Source organism: Tenrec ecaudatus, chromosome 12 (assembly GCF_050624435.1).
Source record: "Tenrec ecaudatus isolate mTenEca1 chromosome 12, mTenEca1.hap1, whole genome shotgun sequence".
Taxonomy (NCBI): domain Eukaryota; kingdom Metazoa; phylum Chordata; class Mammalia; order Afrosoricida; family Tenrecidae; genus Tenrec; species Tenrec ecaudatus.
In genome coordinates this window covers 27,104,968-27,131,029 of record NC_134541.1, presented here as the reverse complement: position 1 = coordinate 27,131,029, position 26,062 = coordinate 27,104,968, and the positions used below count along the sequence as shown (strand labels likewise).

Below are 26,062 nucleotides of genomic sequence, written 5' to 3'. Positions count from 1 at the left end.
CCATTCCAATGATAAATTCTTTTACAAATAAATTCTTTTGCAAATAGTGTTTTCCTAAAAGGAATATGGTAAAACTACTATTAATCCAGCAGCAATAGTAAAATTAGCCAAGGTTTCACTTATATTTGCTTCCAAAAAGTTCTGACAGTGAAAAGAGTCCCAATCTAGAGGGGAAGATGGGAGAGAAAAGAGGGAGGTATGTGTGTCTGGGAGGAAACCCAGTGGTTAAGTACTCAGGCTACTAACCAAAAGTTCAATGGTTTGAACCTACCAGCCATTCCACAGGAAAACGATGCGGCTGTCTGCTTCCATAAAGTCAGCCTTCAAAGTTCTATGGGGCAGTTTTAGCAGGCTTACGCTGCCCGACAGGGTCACTGGGGGTCAGAATCAACTCAATGTCAAAGGGTTGGGCTTTCTGGTTTGGTTTGGTTTTTCAGTATATATAGCTGTTTTAGCAAAACGATAAGCTCCACCAGGGCACAGCCCAGGGTAGACTCCCTTTATTCTATACCCCGAAGTCCAACTCCATTCTGGGCATGAAATCAGCACTCCATAAAATCTAGGTGGTTTTTTTTTAAGGGGAGGATATACTGGACAAAGTTCAGAAAAGAGCCACAAAAAATGATCAAAGGAATGAATAAAGGTCCTAGTGGAAAAGTTAAAATTAATTGAAACTGTTTAGCTTGGAGAAAAGGCAGCTGAAGAACTAAGGAGTAACCCAGAAAAACAACATTTGAGCTGGAAGACATCTCAAAGATCTTCTAATCCAACCTGTGCATTTCACCGACGAGGACACTAAAACCCAGAGAGCAGATGCAATGCACTTACGATAGTTTTAGGATAAAAAATAATTTTTTACGAAGTTTTATTTTGGGGGCGGGGAAATGAGCTGATACCAAGGGCTCAAGTAGAAAGAAAATGTTTTGAAAATGATGATGGCAACATATGTACAAATGTGCTTTACACAATGGCTTGTGATAAGAACTGTAAGAACCCTCAATAAAATGACTTTTTAAATGTTTCATTTTATATTATGAAAAGAAACTTACTGATATTTCCAAGTATCTTGATTATAAAGAGCAACAAAAATAGCAGATACAGTTTACTGAAAGTCTGCTATATGCTTAGCACCTTATACAAAAGGCTGCAAAAAGTTAATGGGAAATTCCAGTGTCTTTTTGAAAGTCCCCAGTACATATCCACATATTAAAAAAAAATCACAGAGAGGGCACAGTAATGAAACCTTCCTAGACATATCCAAACAACTTGTGCGATTGTTTACTGGGTAAAAAGGCTAGGACCACAGTCCCAGAACACAACTTAGTCAACTGGCAAACATAGTACACAGAAGTAATGTTCTACATCCCAGTTAAGTGAGCAATGTCTGAGGTCTTAAAAACATGTGAGCATAATCATTTATAGACTATTAAGGGACCAGGGGGAAGGGGGGAGCGGGGAGGGAGGGGGAGGGGGAAAAAGGGAAACCAAGCTGATTCCAGGAACCCACGTGGAAGGTGAATTCTGAGAATGACGAGTGCAACGAATGTATAAGGGTGCTTTGCTCAATTGATGTATGTATGGATTGTGATAAGAGTTGTATGAGCCCCAATAAAAAGATGTATTAATAAAAACAAAAACATGTGAGCAGGCATCTAAAATACAACTATTAGTCTCTACTTGTAAAGAGCCAAAGAGAATGAAGAAAATCAGATTCAAAGACAGTTTTCCTCAAGATTAATAGCCCACACGAATCATGCATGGTCTCTTCTAAACTGAGACCAAAAAAACTAGATGGTACCAGGGACACAATATAAGGTCCCTGTAGTGGATGGTGTAAGATATGAAAATAATAATTTATAATTTATCAGGGGTGCACGAAGGTGGAGGGTGGGGGAAGGAGGGAAAAAAGAGGAGCTGATACCAAGGGCTCAAGCAGAAAGAAAATGTTTTGAAAACTATGATGGCAACATATGTATAAATGAGTTTGAAATAATGTGCATGGGTTCACTGATATCATAGTCACACTAGTTTCCTGTATTGGATGATTGCATACTTGATCAATATTATATAAGACATTAACATCAGGGAAAATGAAATGAAGAGTATAGATGAATTCTAACTTTGCAACTTTTTTGTAAGACTAAAATTATTTCAAATGAAAATGTTTTAATAAATGTTTTAAATGATAGAACTTTAGACCAAATCCAGGGATACATATGGTACCCAACTAAAAAGGAAGTAGGGAAAGGAAAATAAATAGATAAATAAATGAATAAGTAAATAAATAAATGGGCAGCGGAGGCACAGGGCACTAACCCATTCGAAGGGAGGGTATTGTTTATATCTACACAGGGAAGGAGGGACCAGACTATCAACCAAGAGGTGAATGCAACATGCCGGCATGGAGTAGGGAACCACTGCAGAGGTCTGAGGGGTTGGCCCAAATCCCAACTATGTGGACACCTGCCCTCCCCCAGAAGAATTTATTTCAGAGGACAGCACTGAATCGGCAGCTCTGGGAGAGGGACATGTCTGATCAGAGCATATGGGAGCAAATGAAGGGGGAGGAAGAGAGAGTGGAGCACATCCTGGCCCACCAAGCCTTGAGGAAAATATATCCGCTCAGAGCAGCCAAACCACAAAGACCACAAGGCTGGCCCCAATAAGAGACACGACATCCCTCACTGACCTATAGTCCTACAGGGGGACAATACTGGAGACACAGTGTGGGAATTGTGCCTAATCTGACCCAACTACACAGAGGCAAAACACTCAGGGCGTACAACAGAACAAGGGGAGCAGAGCAAGGAAGTCCTGAGGGAATACCAAAAATAGACTTTGGGGCCAGGGCTTGACACCCCAAAAGACTCGACTGGAAAACACTCCTAAAGGCCAACAAACAGTCCTTAAACTAGCTACAAGTTTTTCTTTCTTGTGTTTTGTTGTGTTTTTTGTCATTGGTTTGTCGGTATTGTTGTTGTTTTATTTTGTTGTCTGGTTTTGCTCTGTCTTGTTTTTGTGCATGTTATTATCTCCGCAGGTCTGTCTATATAAGATAGGCTGGATGAACCATCTGGAGGAGAAAACAACGGGACCGACAGTTCCAGGGAACATGTGAGAGGAGGAGGTGGGGAAAAGGAAGTGATGTTAACAAACCCAAGGACAAGTGAACAGCAAGTGACCCAAAATCCATGGCAAGGAGGGTGTAGGAGGCCCGGTAGGGCGTGACCAAGGGTAATGTAACCAAGAGGAATTACTGAAACCCAAATGAAGGCTGAGCATGATAGTGGGACAGGAGGAAAGTCAAAGGAAATAGAAGTGCTAGGAGGCAAAGGACATTTATAGAGGTCTAAATAAAGGCATATACACATGTAAATATATTTATTTATGATGATGGGGAAACAGATCTATGTGCATATATTTATAGGTTTAGTATTAAGGTAGCAGATGGACATGGGGCCTCCCCTCAAGTACTCCCTCAATGCAAGAATACTTTGTTCTATTAAACTGGCATTCTATGATGCTCACCTTCCCAACACAATCGCTGAAGACAAACATACAACTTTCCTCTAGTTATTTTTTTAATCATTTTATTAGGGGCTCATACAACTCATCAAAATTCATACATACATTAACTGTGTAAAGCACATTTGTACATTCATTGCCTTATTATTCTCAAAATATTTGCTCTCCACTCAAGTCCCTGGCAGCAGGTCCTCATTTTTTCCCCTCTTTCTCCGCTCCCCCTGCCTCATGAACCCTTGATAATTTATAAATTATTATCTTGTCATATCTTGACCTGTCCGACATCTCCCTTTACCCACTTTTCTGTTGTCCTACCCCAGGGAAGAAGTCACATATAGATCCTTGTAATCGGTCCCCCCTTTCCAACCCACCCTCCCTCTATGCTCCCAGTATTGCCACTCTCACCACTGGTCCTGAAGGGATCATCTGACCTGGATTCCCTCTGTTTCCAGTTCCTATCTGTATCAGTGTACATCCTCTGGTGTAGTCAGACTTGCAAGGTAGAATTGGGATCATGATGGGGCGGGGAGGGAAAGCTTTTAGGAACCAGAGGAAAGTTGTATTTTTAATCACTGCTACATTGCACCCTGAATGGCTCGTCTCCTCCCCGAGACCCTTCTGTAAGGGGATCTCCAGTGGCCGACAAATGGTCTTTGGGTCTCCACTCCACACGCCCCCCCCCCCGCCCCTCATTCACTATGGTAAGATTTTTTGTTCTTTGATGCCTGATACCTGATTCCTTCGACACTTTGTGGTCACACAGGCTGGTGTGCTTCTTCCATGTGGGCTTTGTTGCTTCTGAGCTAAACGGTCGCTTGTTCACATTCAAGTCTTTAAGACCCCAGACGCTATATCTTTTGATAGCCAGGCACCATCAGCTTTTTTCGCCACATTTGCTTATGCACCCATTTGTCTTCAGCGATCTTATCATGGAGATGAGCACACAATTATATGACTTTTTGTTCTTTGATGTCTGATACCTGATCCCTTCAACAGCTTGTGATGGCACAGGCCGATGTGCTTCTTCCATGTGGGCTTTGTTGCTTCTGAGCTACATGGCCACTTGTTTACCTTCAAGCCTTTAAGACCCCAGATGCTATGTCTTTTGATAGCCGGACACCATCAGCTTTCTTCACCACATTTGCTTATGCACCAGCTTTGTCTTCAGCGGTTGTGTCAGGAAGGTGAGCATTATAGAATGCCAATTTAATGGAAGAAAGTATTCTTGCATTGAGGGAGTACTTGAGTGGAGGCCCAATGCCCTTCTGTTTCCTCTTGTTCTTAGATGCTGACTCCCCCACCCGTCCCCCACTATCATGATCCCAATTCTACCTTAAAAATCTGGCTAGAACAGAGGATGTACACTGGTACAGATAGGAACTGGAAACACAGGGAATCCAGGGCGGATTATCTCTTCAGGACCAGTAATGAGAGTGGTGATACCAGGAGGGTGGAGGGAAGGTAGGTGGGAAAGGGGGAACCGATTACAAGGATCTGTATGTGACCTCCTCCCTGGGGGACAGACAACAGAAAAGAGACATTGGACAGTGCAAGATATGACAAAATAATAATTTACAAATTATCAAGGGTTCATGAGGGAGGAGAGCGGGGAGGAAGGGGAAAAATGAGGAGCTGATGCCAGGGACTTAAGTGGAGAGCAAATATTTTGAGAATGATGAGGGCAATGAATGTACAAATGTGCTTTACACAATTGATGTACGTATGGATTGTGATAAGAGTTGTATGAGCCCCTAATAAAATGTTTTAAAAACAAAAGAGATAGAACTTTAAGAGGTTATTTAGGAAAGAAAGAGATAAAAGATGTTCTCATCTTTTTGAAAATAATAGGATTAGAGTACTGGACGTTACCTTACAGATCATCCAATCTGATCACTGATCCAATGAAGGATTTCTTTATGCCATGTCCTTGACATACAATCATCCAACCCTTGCCTGAATATTTCCCCTAAGAACAGAGTCAAAATGCTAGTAATAGCCCCACATTCTATTACTGCAGCTCCAATGAACACAAAGTTCTTCCTCATTCTGAGTCAAATCTGCTTCCTTGTCAGACATGTACCTGAGAATGCCATTCTAAGGCAAGAGTTTCTATCAAAGGAATGTCAAAAGTGAACAGAGCTGCCAGTGAGGTGTATTCAAGACATAAAAATGTCCTATCTATTTACAGGAGCTAAAATCATATTTGTACTGTTTAAAATAAACCACCTTGAGTTACTTACATGAATATTTGCTATAATACTACCCCAGAGCCTAATATAATACTTCATAGATATTAAATACTCAATAAATGTTTATTGTTTGAAAGAATGGGCCACTAGTCAAGGATTCTTATATTAATTTCCAGTCTGACAAAAAGTAAACCCAATCCACTGTCATCAAGTTGCTTCCAACACATTGAGACCCTACAAGACAGAGCAGAACTGCCCGTTTGGTTTTCTGAGACTTTAAATTTTTCAGAAAGCCAAAAGTCTCCTCTTTCTCCTGAGAATCAACTAGCAGATTTGAATTGCTCATCTCGTGGTTTAACCTACTACGCCATCAGAGCTCCTTTATACAAAATAAACATAATATAATCCTCAACAAAAAAAAATCTGCATTACAGGCAATCTTCCTTTTACATACTGTATATTGCATGACCACTTTGCTGGGCTGTGAGAAGCCCAGGAAATACAGGGACAAACCAGACAGCCTCAGAGGAGCAGGAGAGAAAATCACACCACATTAAAATTCATACTTTTACTATATCACACATAGTAAAAATAAGTTTTAAAAATTGCCTAAGATATAAAAAAGTTAGTAACTACAGGAATAAAATCACATAAATTAGTAATAGCAAATTTCTCTCAGTAAAGGGAGCTTATAATTTTCACAAATAGCAATATTAATTGGTAAATGGGAAAAAGTTTATCCCTAGTAACTAAATAAAAAAATTACAAAGAAAAACTGGGTCATATTTTCTACCCAGTTCGTTAAAAATAAAATAACACCCTATTTGGGAGAGGAGTATGGTAAAAAGCTGGTTATATAGGCATTGCTGGTGGCAGTATAAATTAGAATAACTCTTTAAAGTGGCAAATTGTTCATACTCTATGAGAATACACCATTTGAATTATTAATTTTTTAAAAATTCAAATATGGGGGTCAAGAAGGGGGAGGGAGGAAGAAGGGAAAAAAGAGGAGCTGATACCAGGGGCTCAACAGAAAGTAACTGTCTAGAAAAGAATGATGGCAACATATGTACACATATGCTTGATACAATTGATGTGTGGATTGTGACAAGAGGTATAAGAGCCCCCAATAAAGTGATTTTTTAATTTTAAAAAAAGTTTAAATATGTACCCAAATTCTTAACTGCATTAAAGCCTATGATAGTTGGGGGAGGTGGGGTTAAAATTATAATACCAAAGGCTAATTGAATGTCATATATTATGTAGCCATTAAAAAAGTCTAATCACAAAATCAGTGTAAGGAATGTTTCTTCAGCTATTTGCTATGGTTCCTAAGGAAATATTAGTACATATATACAAATATAAGGACTAGAAAGGCACTAATACAATGAAAATTTTAATGACTTCAGATTTGAGGTCATAGATGATTTTATTACTAGATTATTTCCTTTTATTTCTAAATTATATGCACAATTAACACAAATAGGGGGAAAAACGCACAAGGAAGGTCCAAGGTGAATTACATTGCAATGAATCATATGATCACAGTAAACTAAGGTCTGAAATACTGCTCCTTGGATTATATATTCACTAGGTGTGGAGGAGGGTTATGAATCATATTTTGCAGCCTCAAGTAAGGGTGGCACAAAGCCGCTATGAAAAGAAAACTGAAGGAAAGTTAACTGAGATGAGTATCTGGAAAGACTCCCTAACAGTAAAAACCATCAGACTGTAGCATGGCATCCTAGGTGTTTGGAAAGCAAACGCCCTAGACACTGTACTGGAGGGATCAGTTCTGAGCTGGCACCACAGAGACCCAGAAGTGGTCTCATGAGGTTTTTCCATCACACAATTTGGTTGGCTCATCTATAAATACATGACATTTGCACATAAACACTAAGTTTTTAATAGCAAGCAAAGAACAACAAACCTTACCTGGGAAGTGCCAGACTGCCACTGTCCTTGAGGAGGGGACACGGGTACCAATCGGCTACATACGGGAACCCACTGGGTTATACTAGTTTGGTTCTTCTGGAAAAATAAAAAATCATCTGCTAAGAAGAAGGCAAAGAGGGCACTGCTAGAACAATGTACATGACAGGAGAAATTCCCAAATGAAACCAGGACCAAGGCTTCTGGTGCTCACCTCCCCTAGGAAAAGATGTACCCTTAACTAGGCCCAACCCCAACGACTGAAAGAACTCTGGAAATACTTCACTCAAGTAGGAGAATTCCTCTAAGGAAATAAGTAAACCTCTGGCATTTTATAATGATTATTTTTAAATTATAGTTTGCAATACCTATTTCTAAACACTAAGTTTTCTGGAGACTTTACAGCCCCATAATGAGGAATGGCTATAAAAATTGTTTCAACTGTGGTACATACATACAATGGAGTACTACACATCCCTAAAAAAGCAGTGATGAATGCATGAAGCACATTGCTGCATGGGAAGAACTGGAGGAAATTATGCTGAGCAAAGTAAGCCAAGCACAAAAGGGCAAGTACAACATGAGTCCACTGAGGTAAACTTTAAAAAAATGCAAGAGGGGAATAGGGAAAAAACTACTGTGTACAAACATTCCTGGGGTGAGGTCCAGGTACTATGGCAGGAGTCAGACCAAATCCAGTGATACATATGGTAGCCAACTAAAAAGGAGGGGGGGAAAGGAGGTGAGGAGAAGACATGGGTAGTGGGGGAACAGGGCACTAACCCATCCAAAGGGAGGATATTGTTTATATCTCCACAGGGAAAGAGGGACCAGACTTCAACCCCGGGCTCCAAGAACCAGGGAACCAATAGAGAGGTCTGAGGGGCCTGCCCCAATCCCAACTACGTGGACAGTCCCCCCAACCCCCAGAAGAATTTACTTCAGAGGACAGGGAGAGGGACATGTCTGACCAGAGCACATGGGAGCAAATGAAAGGGGAGGAAGAGAGAGTGGAGCACATCCTGGCCCACCAAGTCTTGAGGGAAATATATCCGCTCAGAGCAGCCAAACCACAGAGAAGACCACATGGCCAGCCTCAATACGAGACACAACATCCCTCACTGACCCATAACCCTACAGGAGGACAATACTGGAGACACAGTGTGAAAATTGTGCCCAATCTGACCCGACTACACTGAGGCAAAACACTCAGGGTATACAACAGAACAGCAAGGGGAGCAGAGCAAAGAAGTCCTGAGGGAATACCAAAAATAGACTTTGGGGCTAGGGCATGGCACCCCATCAGATTCGACCAGAAAACACTCCTAAAGGTCAACAAACAGATGTTAAACTATTTACAGGCTTTTCTTTGTGTCATTGGTTTTGTTGTTGTTGTTGCTTTGTTTTGCTGTCTTGCCTTTTGTGCATAATATTATCTCTGCAGGCCTATCTAGATAAGACAGGATGAACAATCTGGAGGAGAACACAATGGGACCAATGGTTCCAGGGGGGCATGAGAGAGGGGGAGGCAGGGGAAAGAAAGTGGGTATTAACAAACCCAGGGACAAGGGAAAAACAAGAGATCCAAAATCCATGGCGAGGAGGGTATAGGAGACCTGGTAGGGCGTGATCAAGCGCAATGTAACTGAGAAGAATTACTGAAACCCAAATGAAGGCTGAACATGATAGTGGGACAAGAGGAAAGTAAAAAGAAGTAGAAGAAAGAACTAGGAGGCAAAAAGCATTTATACAGGTTTAAATACAAGCATATGCATATGTAAATATATTTATATATGATGATGGGGAAATAGATCTATGTGCATATATTTATAGACTTAGCATTAAGGTAGCAGATGGACATTGGGCCTCCACTCAAGTACTCCCTCAATGCAAGAACATTTTGTTCTATTAAACTGGCATTCCATGCTCATCTTCCCAACACGACCACTGAAGACAAGTGGGTGCATAAGCAAATGTGCTGAAGAAAGTTGATGGTGCCCAGCTATCAAAAGATATAGTGTCTGGGTTCTTAAAGGCTTGAAGGTAAACAAGCAGTCATCTAGCTTAGAAGATACACACCAGCCTGTGTGATCACGAGGTGTTGATGGGATCGAGTATAAGGCATCAAAGAACAAAAAATCATATCATTGTGAATGAGGGGAAGTGCAGAGTGGAGACCCAAAGCCCATCTGTAGACAACTGGACATCCTCTTACTGAAGGGTTGAGGGGAGATGAGCCAGTCAGGATGCAGTGTAGCAATGATGAAACATACAACTTTCCTCTAGTTCTTTAGTGCTTCCTCCCCACTATCATGATCCCAGTTCTACCTTACAAATCTGAGTAGACCAGAGGATGTACACTGGTACAGATAGGAGCTGGAAACACAGGGAATCCAGGGAGGATGATCCCCTCAGGTCCAATAATAAGAGTGGCAATAGCAGGAGGGTAAAGGGCAGGTGGGATAGAAGGGGGAAACCAATCACAAGGATCTACATATAACCCCCCCTCCCTGGGGAATGGACAACAGAAAATTGGGTGAGGGGAGACATCAGACAGTGTAAGACACTAAAAAATAATAATTTATAAATTATCAAGTGTTCGTGAGGGAGGAGGGTGGGGAGAGAGGGGGAAATGAGGAGCTGATACCAAGGACTCAAGTAGAAAGCAAATGTTTTGAGAATGATGAGGGCAACAAATGTACAAATGTGCATGACACAATGGATGTATGCATGGATTGTGATGAGTTCTATGAGCCCCCAATAAAATGATTTAAAAAAGAAAAAAATTGTTCGAAAATACTGCCAAGTAAATATTAGAAGTCCAAAATCTAGATTCAAGTTTAGGCTCAGCTCCTCTACTATAACCTTCACAAATAATCTCTGTGACACTACTTCCTCATAGCAATCATTACTAATATGAGTACTTACTACATGCCAGGTGTTTTCTACATGTTTTAGATATAAGAACTCACTTAAATATCACAAATACAATCTAATGACCTAGGTACTCGGTATAACTCCCTTTAAACAAATGAGGAAACTGTCGTATGGACAGAAGTAATTTCACTAGGTCACAAGTATTAAGTAGAAGGATGAAGACTTGAATGCAGGAAGGAAGTCAATCAAAACCCAAGCTCATTTCTGACATGAAAGGGGGTAAAGGGAGTGTTTCCAAAGTCTCTCCTAGCTCTAATACTTGTCTAAGACCTAGTCCTAAATGGAAACTTAGCACAGTACTTGAGAGTCGAAAGCTCTGATTGGATTCTTGGTTCCACTCTTCATGAGTTACAGATTAACTAACAACCTCTAAGAGTCTGGAGGTCCATTTCTATAAAATAAAAATCTCTATTTCTCAGGATTGAAAATAATAATAAAAACAAATGTACCTTACAATAAACATTAAGTTGAATCTGAATCTCATTTTTCTCATGAGTAGGCAGGAATGAGCAGGGGTGGGATGGAGAGAGAGGTTAGAACTTTAAACCTAGAGATGCTTTCTAAAGTACCTCAATGTTCTAAACTTGTATAGCTGTTTCTAATAGGACATGTACAGCACCTCACCTTTCTAATGAAAAGTAAAGTTAGGGGCTAGGGTGAAGAGCAGGTGTTTTGGGAATGATGGGGGCAGCAAATGCACGGATGTGCTTTGCACGGTTGATGCATGTATGGATTGTGATAGGAGGTGTGTGAGCCCCTAATAAAATGGTTGTGGAAAAAAAAAAGTCAAGTTAATAATATTTTATTTCAGCTGAGGTTGGATCTGTTGCAATGGTTGTCAAATGAGAGACAGTTACTGACTTTGCTTTACTTCTAGCTGACAGATTTACCAGAATCAGTGTCAGATACTTCTCTCCTAAAATACAAAACATGGGAAAAGATGAGACCTGCCAAATTCAGGCCCAAAGAGGAAATTACAAGTAGAAACAACGCAAATTTTGGGAAGATGTTTCTGGAGAATTCCTTCACATTTTTTTTTCCAATGTCAACAAATTTTCCTCTGTAATTTTGGCTCTACTTGGTCCTATGCCAATTCTTTAAATCAGTTCTTATTAGAAGAACAGAGCAATCTGTTCTTTCCTTCTCCAACCCTACAGCAACAATTCTTGAACAAGTCCTTATTGAAACTGCTGAGGTGTAACAACGAGGGTATGAAGCCCAACCACGCCATTAAATAGCTGGTTGACCCTGAACAAGCGACTTAACTCTTTGAACCTCTGTTTTCCCTTACATAGAAAGAGTGGGGGGAACTACAAATATGTCATTGTGCTGCAAGAAACATTTATAAAAATATTTTGATAATAGCAAAATACACAAAGGCATCATTATTGTTATTATCATTACTAAATAATGCAAGCAAGCTTCTCTTTTCCCAGCACACTATCATAGCCCCAAGAGCCATATCCTGAGAATAATTGCCTTAAACTTGGCATTCCCTTTCTCAAAAGCCTGCTGAGGCTGCAAGTGTCTCTTAGTCAAACATCTGATCTATATGCATGTATTTACCAAGTGGGCCCTTCTTGACTCAGGAAATCCAAAATTAAAGACTCTTGTTTGGGAACCACTGCTCTGCCCCACCCCCACTGCCACCCCCCAAACTAATCCTTTATAGTCACTTACGCTAACACTGTTTTTACTCCTGCTCCAACTACATGCACATTTGCTTTATGAAACCCCTCTAGACTCCTAGTTCTACTCAACCAACTAGATCTTTTTACCTTCTCACTTCTTCCAATACTTTCCTCATAAATATGAATTTGCATCAGTCTCTTACAGGTATATTAGACCCACAGTGATTAGCAAACCTCCATTTCTCCCAGATGCAGAAATATATGTATAGCCATCCCCAGTGGTTAAATATATTGCTTTAATAAATGTATTTAGGATAAATTAACCTTTACTAAGTGGGAACTATGAGAAGCCCTGGTGGCTTAGTGTACTACATGTTGGGCTGCTAACCACAAGGTCAGCAGTTCAAAACCACGAGTCTCTCTGCCAAAGAAAGACAAAGCTTTCTACTCTCAAAGAGTTACAGTATTGGAAGTTCACAGGGGAATTTCTACTCTTTCCTATAAGGTCACTGTGAGTGCAAACTGACTCAATGACAAGTGAGAAATGGGAATTGGTTTGTTTGCTTTAGTACCCAAAACCATATTTTGAAAGTCACCTTTCCTGTGCTTATTGCTAATTGAAGGTGATTTTGCGTTTGTATTTCATAACACTCTGCCACATCAGTTCTTTGTTTTACTACATTTTAATCAGTCCAGAGATAAAGCCTGTGTCAGCATGCAGTTTTTAAGATACACAGTATTTTCCTTGGCTCACCCATGGGTTGGAAAAGACTCTAAAAGTAGACACCAAATCTACTTACTCTGTAATTCCCCAATGGTACCAAATGCCAGGGACACTAATTCAATCCATAGTACAAAAGACAGATACTAGTATGGTAGCAAATTCTCCTGAACAAGCTACAATGTGGCGTAGTAGAAAAGGATACTTCACCAGACTTGAAGAATGTTCAGCCATTTCTCCAAAAATTACTGAATATGCTTTCTCATTCTGCTTTGTTAGGGACGGCACTACGGAGTCTACACTGACCTTTCCAAAAGACTGGTGACATAAAGGAAGACTTTGAGGGGGCAGGTTTCTACCAGAGAAAACATGGACAGGCAGAAGTCTAGAACAAACTCTGGTATTGAACTGGTATGGGCTTTTAGTATATACAGACAAATAGATATAGGTGTATTTATATGAATATGTATATTTCTCACCCTGTCCTGAAAGGGCCTGGAAGGAATGACATTCTAAAACCAAATGAACACACGTAGGAGGACTCAGATCTTGTTTCTTAATAGAGATATCCATGAAAAGGAACTTTGAGGCTCTTTGGAGAAAAACTGACTCAAGAACAGAGCATAGAAAACACAAGTGTGTGGAACATACTGTTGTATCACAAAGTAAGAACGTGCTTAGAGAATGATGGGAACGTCATAAAACAAGAAGATGCTGGCTGGAACGACTCTCCCTGGTCAAGTCGGAGACAATTTGAGCACCAAAGAAACGAGAGTTTAGTTTTACAGCATAAATATCAAAGTAGCTCTCCACCAAATACTCATTTACTCTATGATGGAGAAGCCTACCAGAGACCAACTTGACCAAGTGATCAAAGTTACTAACACCAACAATGGACACCAACAACAGGACATACTAAAAGTATGTGCCTCCTAACATGACACAGGAATCCTTAACTGGGACAGTTATATGCTCAACCGCTAACCAGAAGGTTAGCAGTTCAAGTCCACCCAGAGGTGTCTTCAAAAACAGGCCTATCAATCCACTGTTGAGAGACTACAGCCACTGAAACCCCTTTAGTTCTACTCTAAAATAAACGGGGTCACCAGGAGTCGGAAACTTGACAGCAACTGGCTTGATTCTTGTTTTGCTTGTTTTTTATAAATATGTTCTAATGAAAAGAATGCTTCATCCTATGTGAGGTATTCCAGCAGGAGTAGGGGGAGTATAATTTATGAAGACACATCAAACAAGTCCAAATTAAGGATTAGTCTGCAAAATAACTACCCTATAAAAAACAACTCTGTACCATCTAGTTGATTTCCACTCTACAACAGAACAGAACTGCCCCCCTTTGAGTCTGAGACTGACTGTCTTTACAAGAGCAGACAACCTCATCTGTCTCTTTAAAAAACATCAAGATCACCAAAAAACAAATGGATATGGAAGGATTGTCCTAGGTTGAAAGACACTTACCAAAAAATAAGTCACTGCCACCAAGTCAGTTCCAATTCATGGCAAGTCTATAGGGGAGGAAAGAACGCCTGTTTTTCTGAGTCTATAACTCTTTACAGGAGCAAAAAGCCTCCTCTTCCCCTGAGGAGCTGCTGAGCTTGACGTTGGTAGCCCAATATGTAACCCAGCATGCCACAGGACGCCTAACGGCAGCAGAACACTGGCAAAGTCAACTTTTCATAACTCCAGACATTACCAAAAGACTTGCAACAGTCCTACGTGTGGTGTAGTCAAGAAAAATGGAGGAATCTCCGTTAGCACACAATTTTTATGGTGTTTTCAACTTGCTCTACTCCCATCTCCACGTCTCCAGCTCTGATAACCTTGAAAGCTAACAGACCATGATCACAATGAAAAGATGTAGCCATGCAGCCACCGAAGGGGACAAAATGGGAATGACACTCCTTCAAAGTCTCACGGAGAATTGGCATTAATGGATCTGTCGGGTAGTTTCTCACTTGCAAGGCTGATTTTATTGGACCTGACGTGACAGTGCCAGTGTGAAAGCCTTTTCCTGAGCGGCATTTATAGTAAGAAAATAAATAAATAAAAGTAATCATTTCGCTTCAAGGCTGCCAGAGGAGCTGGAGAAAGAGAAAATAACTGGTTAATTAAAAAGCTAAAAGGACCATCTGAGATATAAATGTTAGTCTCTACTCCTCCAGAGGAAAAGGGGAAACCATAGACTTAGAGAAGGATTAATCGCCTCCACAACCGTTACTCGTTAACCACCTTCAAGTGGATTCCAAAGCAAAGCGACCCTGTGAGAGACAGAGTAAAATTGCCCCTTTTGGGTTTCCAGCTGAAAATCTTTCTGAAAGCCTCATCTGTCTCCAGAGGAGCACCTGGTGGTTTCAAGCAGCTGATCTTCTGGTTAGCAGCCCACAGCGTAACCAACTATGTATGCCACCAGGGGTCCTAAACAACCACGACAGGTCTAATCCACCGGAGACCCAAAAAGCTGGTTGCTGCTCCTGACCATTCTGATCAGGACCACAACAGAACAAGAGAAAAGTATAAGTCAGAATTCAAATTCTTAAAAGTCTAGATTTACTGATCAGCTGAAATTAGATCCAGTATTCCCCCAGACTGTCTCCCTGAGACAATCTTTTTCCTCCCAACTTAGAGTTTACAAACTAGATAAATTTTTATTCAACTTATGAAGCCTCCCAATGGTTTGCCTTGTTCCAATCTCTCTCTCTTTTTCCCCCTCCATCTCCTTAAACCAAAGTTATCCTGAGAGGTCACCTTACAACTAAAAAACTAACAGATTGGCTCATAAAATAAATATCACCCATGAATAATGAACTCCTTTAATAAGTCAGCTATTTGAGACTAAATGTCAAAAATTACTCTAAAGAAGTGGTTCTCAACTTTCCTAACCACAACCCTTGAATACATCAACTCATGTTGTGGTGACCCCCCCCCCAACCATAAAATTATTTTTGTTGCTACTTCATAACTGTAATTTTGCTACTGTTATGAATCAAACAACCCCTGTGAAAGGTTCATTCAAACTCCCCCTCCCAAAAAAAGAGGTTGCGACCCACAGGTTGAGAACTGCTGCTGTAAAGCAAAGATGAGATGGGAAAGGGACACAAAAATTACAGTATTGGGAAGGGTGCAAAAAGACATCCCCTTACAGAAGGGTCTCGGGGAGGAGACGAGCCACTCAGGGTGTGATGTAACAACAATGAAACATACAACTTTCCTCTAGTTCCTCAGTGCTTCCTCCTCCCCCACTATCATGATCCGAATTCTACCTTACAAGTCTGGCTAGACCAGAGGACGTACACTGGTACAGATAGAGAGTAGAAACACAAGGAATACAGGGCGGATGATCCCTTCAGGACCAGTGGTGTGAATGTCGATACTGGGAGGGTAGAGGAAGGGTGGGTTAGAAAGAGGGAACCGATTACAAGGATCTACATATAACCTCCTCCCTGGGGATGGACAACAGAAAAGTGGGTGAAGGGAGACATCGGACAGGTCAAGATATGACAAAAAATAATTTATAAATTATCAAGGGTTCATGAGGGAGGGGAGAGCGTGGAGGGAAGGGAAAATGAGGAGCTGATGCTAAGGGCTTAAGTGAAGAACAAATGTTTTGAGAATGTTGAGGGCAATGAATGTGCAAATGTGCTTTACACAATTGATGTATGTATGGATTGTGATAAAGGGTTGCATGAGCCTCTAATAAAATGATTTTAAAAATAAAAACAGGGAAAGAGGGTGGGGAGGGAGGGGACAGGGGAAAAAACGGAAAATGAGCTGATTCCAGGAACCCAAGTGGAAGGCGAATTCTGAGAATGATGAGGGCAACGAATGTATAAGGGTTCTTTACTCAATCGATGTATGTATAGATTGTGATGAGTTGTATGAGCCCCAATAAAATGATTTATTTTAAAAAATTAAGTACACACGTTCATACAAAAATAAATTAAAAATAAAATAAATTTTAAAATAAAATTAAAACTTCTCAGAAAAAAACAAATGAGGATGATACACTATAAACAACATCTGAGTAATGTGTTTACTGAATAATTTGTATAGAAATTGTTAATTTGTGTAAGTATCTCTTTCTTGTTCTATGACAGATATTTCTTCCCTGGCTTTTGAAATGTTGAAAAGGATCTTTTCTTTCTTACTCATTATTTGTTTTTAGTCTTTATATTATTTCTATTTTATCTTTACATCTTATTTCAAATTTGGTTTTTATTACAAGTATTGTAACATCCCACCCCACCCCACCCCCATGGTCAAAATGCCTTTAAAATGAGTTGTGCAATCACAGTCATTTCTAGTGCTCCCTCCCAGCTCCCGTCTGTATTTCTCACTCCTGAAATCCCCCTTTCCTCCCTATAACCCACTCCTACCCCTGGTATCCTCTATCAACCCCTGTACCCTGTATCATGCCTCCTATGGGTCACAAACTGGGAAACCCAACAGAAACAATGTCAGCTATATTCATAACAGTAGCAAAATTACAGCTATGAAGTAGCAAGGAAAATAATGTTATGGTTGGGGGGTCACCACCACATGAGGAACTGTATGAAAGGATCACGGCATGAAGAAGGTTGGGAACCGCTGCTTTAGAGTAATTTTTGACATTTAGTCTCACATAGCGGACATTGTTTTTGTTCAGTTTCCCAGTTTGTGACCCACAGGAGCGGATGTATAGTGATGATACAGGACACAGGGGTTGGTAGGGGATACAGATGCAGGGGTGGGTGATAGGGAGGAAAGGGATATTTCAGGAGTGAGAAATGAAGACAACTGACTGTGATTGCACAACTCATTTTAAAGGCAATTTAACCATGGGGGGGGGGACTGTCTGTCTAAAACTGATAAGGTAATGATTATACAATTCTTGATGTGGTTGAACAATTGAACTACTGAACTGTGTTGCTATGTAAATTATGTACCAATAAAACTTTAAAAATTTTAATTGTTCAATAGAAATGAATTTGCTGTTTAAGCTTTTCTTCAAAACACTATTTTTAAATAAATAAGAAGCTTACAAGGAAAAACTGGAGAATGAAATGATCGTACCAAACTAAACCTGTTGATTGCTTGTGAAGTCAATGCCCACTCATGGTGACTCCAAGTGTGACAGAGTTAATGGGGGTGTTCTGGTTAAAACCTTTACAAAAGGAGTTTGCCAGGCCTTTCTTCCATGGTGCTAGTGGGTGAGTTCAAACTGCCAACATTTGGGTCAGTATAGAAGCACAAAACATTTATGCCACTACTGGGACCACAGGCTTTGGAAAGTTCTGGCACATTCCTGTTCACATGCATAGGACTAAATGGATGCTCAAGATTGTGACCAAGCCAGGAAACACCTGACAAGGTCCAAAGCTCTCACCTAAGACTAACCTTGAGGCTCTGAACTTTGCAGAAAGTAAAGCCTATGGTGAAGTTTGTCGGTTGCCTGTCAAAAGTGTTAAAAGCACACTTTAGTATGCACACACCACTCAGCAAGACTTAATGATTCCAAGTATTTAAGGAAATCTCTGTCTAATCATTAATTGAATACAAAGCAAAAGAAAGCAGGTTCTGGTGGTGCAGTGGTTAAGCACTAGGCTGCTAAAGGAAAAGTCAACCATTCAAACACATTAGTCCTCAGGAGTCTTGCTTCCCTAGAGATAATAGCCTTGCAAATCCTCCTGGAGAGAATTCCACTGTGCCCTACTGAGTCATGGTAAGTTGGCAGTGATTCTATAGTGACAGGTTTCATTTGCTTTTTTGTATTTGTTGAAGTATACCAGACTGAGACTTCTGTGGTAACGCAGCAAAGAATACAAACTTTATAGAATTCGTTCATAAATGTTACTAAAACAAGAAAGAAAAACAAAACAAAACTGGGGTTGATTTCTAGAACTACTACATTCCATTACTTAAAATATCTACTTTTCAACAAAAATTATGAATTGTCACTGAAAGCAGAGAAATCTTATTGACTAGATAAAAGCTTAAAACCAGCTACATAAATATGTTCAAGATTTTAGCACTCTTCAATTTGTACCACATCAGAATAGCAGTTTGGGCATCCCTGAGGGATTTGGATCATGTTCTTTTTCTGTGTTAAGTTTTATAAACAAGAAGAAATCTGAAGGGGCAAGATCAGGGCTATATGGTGGACAGGGTAAAGTTTCCCAACCCTCAGTACCCTCAAAAAATGAATGGGTACATTGTCATGATGGGGAATTGCAAGGGGGATTCCCTTGGTACAACTTTCTTGGCCTCTTTCTCACCAATGCTGTTTACAATCTCCAAAAAATTTCCTAAGAAACCCCTGTGATCATCCTATGCGCTTCAAGAAAACCTATCAACATTACCCTCTAAGTAATCCCCCCAAACAGTTGCCATACATAGCCTTCTGAGCTGGTCTCTCTGTCTTGAAATTTGTTTCAAGTTTCATTGGCATACAATTCAATGATTTAAATGTACTTTAAAAGTGGGCAATAACCACAATTAATTTTTTAGCATTTTCTTCATTCTAGTATGCATTATTAGCTCCCCATCATCCTCCAACCTCCCATGCCATCATCATATCCATCTCTGTAGATTACTTCTCCTGGATTTCATATCAAGAAAATCATACCCGAAAAGGACAACAAAATAAAACAGAAAAGCCTCAATCCAAGTGAAAGTGGAAGATAAAAGAAACTAGAAAATTTTAAATGGATCAAAAGGGAAAACAAATGTTAATAAGTTAAATTTTAACCTACGGTAAGTATATCTGCAGTACAGGAGTCCCCAGACCACTCCTAGGGAGGACAGTCTCAGAAATCCACAGGAGTAGTTCTACCCAGTCTTACAAGGTCACTGTGAACCTACATCAACTTGATGGCAGTCTCTCTGCTTTTGTGAGATCTACAGGAATCTACTCTTCAATGCACTCCAGGGCAAGACTGTTCACATTCTTAGCCAATGGTCTGAGCAAGTTCAATGAAGCTCTAATCCATGTGGGGGCTCTGCAAATGGATTTTGGGCTTTCACTGTCATCCAGAGCCTTCTGCAAACTGAATGCTTAGAACTTAAGCTCAAATACAATTTGCTCCTCTTACCTTGTATTTTCTTATTTATAATCCTTACAAGTCCTTCATGAGCTGATATGCTCCTTCCATGAGGACTTAGCTGACACTTTATTTAGATGACTGCTTGTTTTAAGGCAAGCCTTTAGAACCTCAAATACTATTGTTTCTGATTGCCAGGAACCGCCTGATCTCTTCGCCACACTTTGCTGTAGCACCCATATCTTCAGTGCTCACTTCATGAGGATAAGTACCGAGCAGAACCACAGTATAAGAAGAAGTTGTTCTTCGACTGGGGCTTACAATTAAATGCAAGCTCAAAATTAATTCCTGTATCTAAAGTTCATACATCTCCCTGGTCCGCCTTACGGGTAGCATTATCAACCACCTTGTTGAGAAATAATTTAAGTAAACTCTATGAGACATTTGGAATTCTATTATTAGTATCATTAATCTAGACAATGGTATAGATTTTAAAGTACTATTGAGAAGAGAAAAATATACATGAATGTATGGGAAAGCTTTTTAGACTAAAATACATGAGATATTCACTTATTTATACAGGTGAAAAATAACTGAACACTGTTTAAAAAGCAATGAGGATTAGACATAATCTCTGCCTTGAATTTAACTGACCTAACAGAAGAACATCATGCTTGATAAAGTAGAAGGGCAGTGGAAAAGAGGAAGACACTCAATGAGAAAGATTGACACAGTGGCCAAAACAAGGGGCTTACACATAAGAACAAGTGTGAGGATGGTACAGGACCAAGAAGTGTTTTGTTCTGTTGTGCACAGGGTCGCATAGACTGGAACTGACTTGATGGCACCTAACAACAACAACAGGTCACTGTTTTGCTTCGACCGTGCCTGTGAAGGCAGCCTAAACATACTATATGTAAGACAGGTGTATTTCTGAGAGAACGTGTCTGCAGCCATCCACTGACCAAAGAGGCTGTTTTAACACATTTTATTTGCCATAAAACTGTGTTTACAAACTGGAAACCTAGTAGCAATACTTTACCTACCATCCCATAAAAATAAAAGATGAGTAATATGAATAAACAAGCACACCCATGTTCAATGAAGCATTATTCACAACAGCAACAACTTAAGTGCCCATCAACAGACGAGTGGATAAACAAACTGTGGTATATACACACAAGAGAACATTATTCAACGATTAAGAATAGTGAGGAATCTATGAAACATTCTATAACATGGCTGGATCTGGAGGACATTATGTTAAATGAAACGTCAACTGCAAAAAGTTAAATATTAGATAATCCCACTATCATAAAAAATAAGTAATTTGATGGTTACTAGGGATGGGTTGGAGGAGTGGAAATCACTTTCCAGATAGTAGGCACTTTTGATGATGAAAAAGGCAATTCCAAATATGGATGCACATATGAAGGGTAACCCCCCAAAAAGGGAAAAGAGCTCCGCTTGACGGAGCTTTCAAGGTCCGCAGTTTCCCCACCAGGCAAGCATAGAGTAACTCGCTCTGACTAAGTACACCCAGTGGCACTGCCTGGGAAGGTTCTCTCTGGTCACAGTGAATTTTTTCATAGAAGCAGTTCCATTCATATCTCATTTTTGTCATGGCCGATTAAAGAGAACAGCATGAGGCTGTGAAATTTTGCTTCCTGCTCTGGAAAAATGCCACAGAAACGGTTGTGATGCTGACACAGCCTACAAGGACAGCGCTATAGGAAAAACTCAAGTGTACGAGTGTTTTCTCATTTCCAAAATGGAAAAATGTCGACTGATGACAAACCCAAACCTTGTTCGGGACATCCGGTAACTTCCTGATCAACTCGTAGTGCATTTGAAGTTCATTCCACCAAGTCAGACTATTAATCAAGCTTTCTGTTTAGAGGTTCTGAAAAGACAGCTTAACAATGCGGCAAAAATGGCCTGATTTGCGGCAGACAGACGACGGGTTTTTGCCACCCAACAATGCACCTGCTGGCGCAGCCATCTCAGTGTCAGTTTTTAGCAAACAGCATGCCTCTCTTGCCCCTTGTGCCTTACTCACATGACAATTTTCTGTTTTTGAGAATGCAGAGGGACATGAAAGGGCAGCAATTTTTTTTGATGCGGTAGAAAAGGTAAAGGAAAAAAAACAGCAGAGGGACTTAAAAAGAATTTTTTAATTTAAAAAAAAAAGAGGAAGTTGCTGTCAGCCATCCAAACAGATGAGTTTGAAAACTGTTCCCAAGAATAGAAATGCAAAAAAAATTTTTTTTAATTTTTTTAAAAAAAGAATAGAAGTGCAGATTTGACAAATGTATTAAGTATAATGGAGAGTACTTTGAAGGTGATAAGATTGTTTTGTAAAAAAAAATTAAATACATAGCTTTGGGGGGAAATCCGATTGGGGAGGGGTACCCGTATGTATAAAGACAGACATGTGAGTAAATGCATGTGCGTGTGTGTGTGTGTGTGTGTGTGTGTGTGTGTGTGTGTGTGTGTGTGTGTAACAAACTCTATTAGGGGCACGGTGCCAGAGCCTTGCTAGATATATCCAAACAAAGCTTAGGGTCACCCTCTCAAAGCACAACTCAGTCAATACCATAGTTCACAAAAGACTCTATATCCTAGTTTAGTGAGTTGCATCTGGGGGTCTTAAAAGCTCTGAGCAGCCATCAAACATACAATGAATGGGTTCTACATACATGAAGCAAAAGAGAATAAAGGAAATCAAAGGCGCAAAGAAGAAAACGGTCTACAGAACTAACCATAGCCTCTTCTATCCTGAAATTGGAACTTCCCCCATGAGACCAGATAGCACATGGCTACCAGGACCAACCATTCTGACCAGAGACACAGAAAAGGTATATATAAAATGGGAGAAAAATATAAACCAAAACTGGAATTCTTAAAAATAGCCAGACATATTTTAGACGTAATATCCAGGCCAACAGAAACTAAAGGAACCTCTAATACTCCTGTCCAAAACGACCCTTTCAACTTCAAATTGAAGCTATTTCAGTAGGCCACTTTTTGGTCAGAAAATAGTTGGACTTATAAAATCAACAATATTACACAGAAGAAGTGTGTTCCCTTAAACAATTAAGAATATTAGACCAAATAGCCAACATTTACTCAAAGTAAAGATGGGAGGCAAAGAGAGGTAGGAAGCTAAATCAATGAAATAGAATAGAAATAATGAGAATGCTGACACAATGTAAAAATGGTAATACATGACATGGAACAATTGATATAAAAATTGTTAAAAACAAGCCTAATTTGCTATGTAAACCTTCACCTGAAACACAGTTATTTTTAACTCTATTTACAATAGCATCAAAAAATAAAATATTTAAGAATATAAATATCTAAGGAGGTGCAAGACTCAGACATTGAAAACTATAAAACATGGCTGGGATAAATTAAAGAGAAGTAGAAAGACATTCATGTTCACAGATTGGAAACTTTAATATTAAGATGGAAATACTCCTTAGAGTGACCTATAGATTCAGGCAACTCCTATCCAAATCTCAACAGTCTTTTTTAAAGAAATAGAATCATAAGGGATCCTAGCCAAGGTACCTCAAAAATGAAAAATGAAGTTAGAGAACTCATACTTGTCCATTTCAAAACTTAACACAAGGGTACAGTAAGATATATCGGTCACTGAAACATAACTGAGAGTCCAGAAATAAACTAATACATCTATGGAAATTGATTTCACCAAAGGTGCTAAGGCCATATAATGGAAAAAGGACACAAACAAATGTTGAAAGGACAAGAACAAAAAAGTGACCAACAGCTAAAGAGCTCAGGTAGAAAATGGGCAATTACCATCTGTCTATTCTATATTTTGGGAATAATGTGCACAAACAGTCAAGACAACACAGTAATGCCTTTCTTTCTGAACTGCATCATAGCCCAAAATGGTTCAACCTGGCAAGGTTACCCCCTTTCCTTCAAATCCTATCAAAAGCCAGTAGAATAACACACAAAGGTGCTTCCATAAGTGCATGGAAAATGGAATTAAATAATAATGGCACCTTTCCACAAACTTTTAGAAGACTCTTCATTTGTAACCCACGAAAATATCCCTATTTCTCATCTATTGCCCAGAATTCTGGTCCCAAGGCTGGGTCCATAATAATCCACTCCTCCTTTAACAGAGTGTTTCTAGATTATGAGAACGTCAAAAGATGAAGAATCTTCGAGCAAATGTCAGAGCTAGCAAAAAATGCTAGTCCTTGATTCCTTATTTATTTAAAAACAAACAACCACAAAAAAATAGTAAAATATAAAAACAAATTAATGTTTTATAGACCCTGGGGAAAAATTTTCAGCAAAGTACAAAAATTTAAAGCATTCCTTTCTTTAAATGTGTAATTCTTTACTGTGTAATAGCTCAGAGTGTCACTTCTGTTTTAGATGATGGAACTGATAACTGTGCAAGGAAACGCAATTTGGATGATAAAATTCTTGCTTTAATAAAAATTCCTTAAACCATGGGAGGAATAAAAGATAAAGAATCTTTTAATAAGGTAAACAAGCAGCCATCTAACTCAGAAGCAACAAAGCACATATGGAAGAAGCACACCAAGTCTGTGTGATCACGAGGTGCCAAAGGGAACAGTTATCAGGCGTCAAAGAACAAAAAAATCCTATCATTGTGTGCTTACCTCCCCTATATGATCACAGAAGACAATGGGTGCATAAGCAAATGTAGTGAAGAAAGCTTATGGTGCCCAGCTATCAAAAGATATAGCATTTGGGGTCTTAAAGGCTTGAATAAACAAGTGGCTATCTAGCTCAGAAGCAACAAAGCCCACATGGAAGAAGCACACCAGCCTGTGCAATCACAAGGTGTTGAAGCAATCAGTTATCAGGAATCAGGAGTCATCAGAACAAAAAATTATAGTGAATGAGGAGGGGAGTGCAGAGTGGAGACCCAAAGCCCATCTGTAGGCAACTGGACATCCCTTTACGGAGGGTCGCGGGGAGGAGACAAGCCAGTCAGGGTGCAGTGTAGCAACGATGAAACATGTTTCCTCCTCCTCCCCTCCCATCCCCCCGGACTATCATGATCCCAAGTCTACCTTACAAATCCGGCTAGACCAGAGGATGTGCACTGGTATAGACAGGAACTGGAAACACAAGGATTCCAGGACAGATGATCCCTTCAGGACTAGTGGTGAGAGTAGCGAAACCAGGAGGATGGGGTAGAAAGGGAGAACCAATTACAAGGATCTACATATAACCTCCTCCCTGGGAGATGGACAACATAAAAGTGGGTGAAGGGAGACATCAGACAGTGTAAGATATGACAATATAATAATTTATAAATTATCAAGGGTTCAGGAGGGAGGGGAATGGGGAGGGAGGGGGGAAAATGAGCAGCAGATATTAAGGGCTCAAGTAGAAGGCAAATATTTTGAGAATGATGATGGCAACAAATGTACATATGTTCTTGACACAATGGATGTATGTATGGATTGTGATACCAGCCCCCAATAAAATGATTTAAAATAATAATTTAAAATTTAAAAAAAAGAACCTCTTAATAGCTCACAGACGGGTCTCTTCATTTTAAAGAGGAACAAAATATTGATCTGGGATTAAAAAGGAGGTATGGCGGGCTATGCATTGGGCTACTAACTTCAAGGTCAACAACTCAAAACCACAAGCTGCTCCTCAGGAGAAAGATGAGGCTTTCTACTTCTATAATGACTTACAAAAGAGCCATGGTAGCATAGTGGTTACACATTGGCTGCTAACTGTAATGTCAGCAGTTCAAAACCACTAGCCACTCCTCGGGAGAAAACAGATCTTTCCACTCCCAAAAAGAGTTATAGTCTCAGAAACCCAGAGACAGTTCTATGCAATCCTATAGGATCACTATGAGGTAGCATTGACCCAATGGCAATGAGTATGTTTTGTGGCCTTATTCCAAACACATTTATTTATAATTTCTTGATTGTCAGATTAGCATAAAACTAATTAGCACAAAACTATTAGCAAAAATCTAAGCCTCCCATATGCCCTTTCCCCTTTCTCTATTTAAATTAGATGGATGCTTGTTATCAAGCATTTCTCTGCTCCCTA

The 26,062-nt window shown here is 39.8% G+C and overlaps 1 protein-coding gene across 4 annotated transcripts in view; it reads right to left on the bottom strand.

Annotated features, from left to right (window-relative positions):
- The window catches only part of UQCC1 (ubiquinol-cytochrome c reductase complex assembly factor 1), a 128,818-nt gene that overhangs the window by 98,681 nt on the left and 4,075 nt on the right, over positions 1-26,062 (bottom strand). For 3 of the 4 annotated variants that reach the window (XM_075563719.1, XM_075563718.1, XM_075563717.1), the window contains exon 2: positions 7,650-7,745. The exons of the other annotated variant lie outside the window; for it this stretch is intronic. In XM_075563719.1, coding sequence (XP_075419834.1) covers positions 7,650-7,745 — 96 coding nt within the window. The remainder of the gene's footprint in view (positions 1-7,649; positions 7,746-26,062) is intronic. 4 annotated transcript variants of the gene reach the window in all.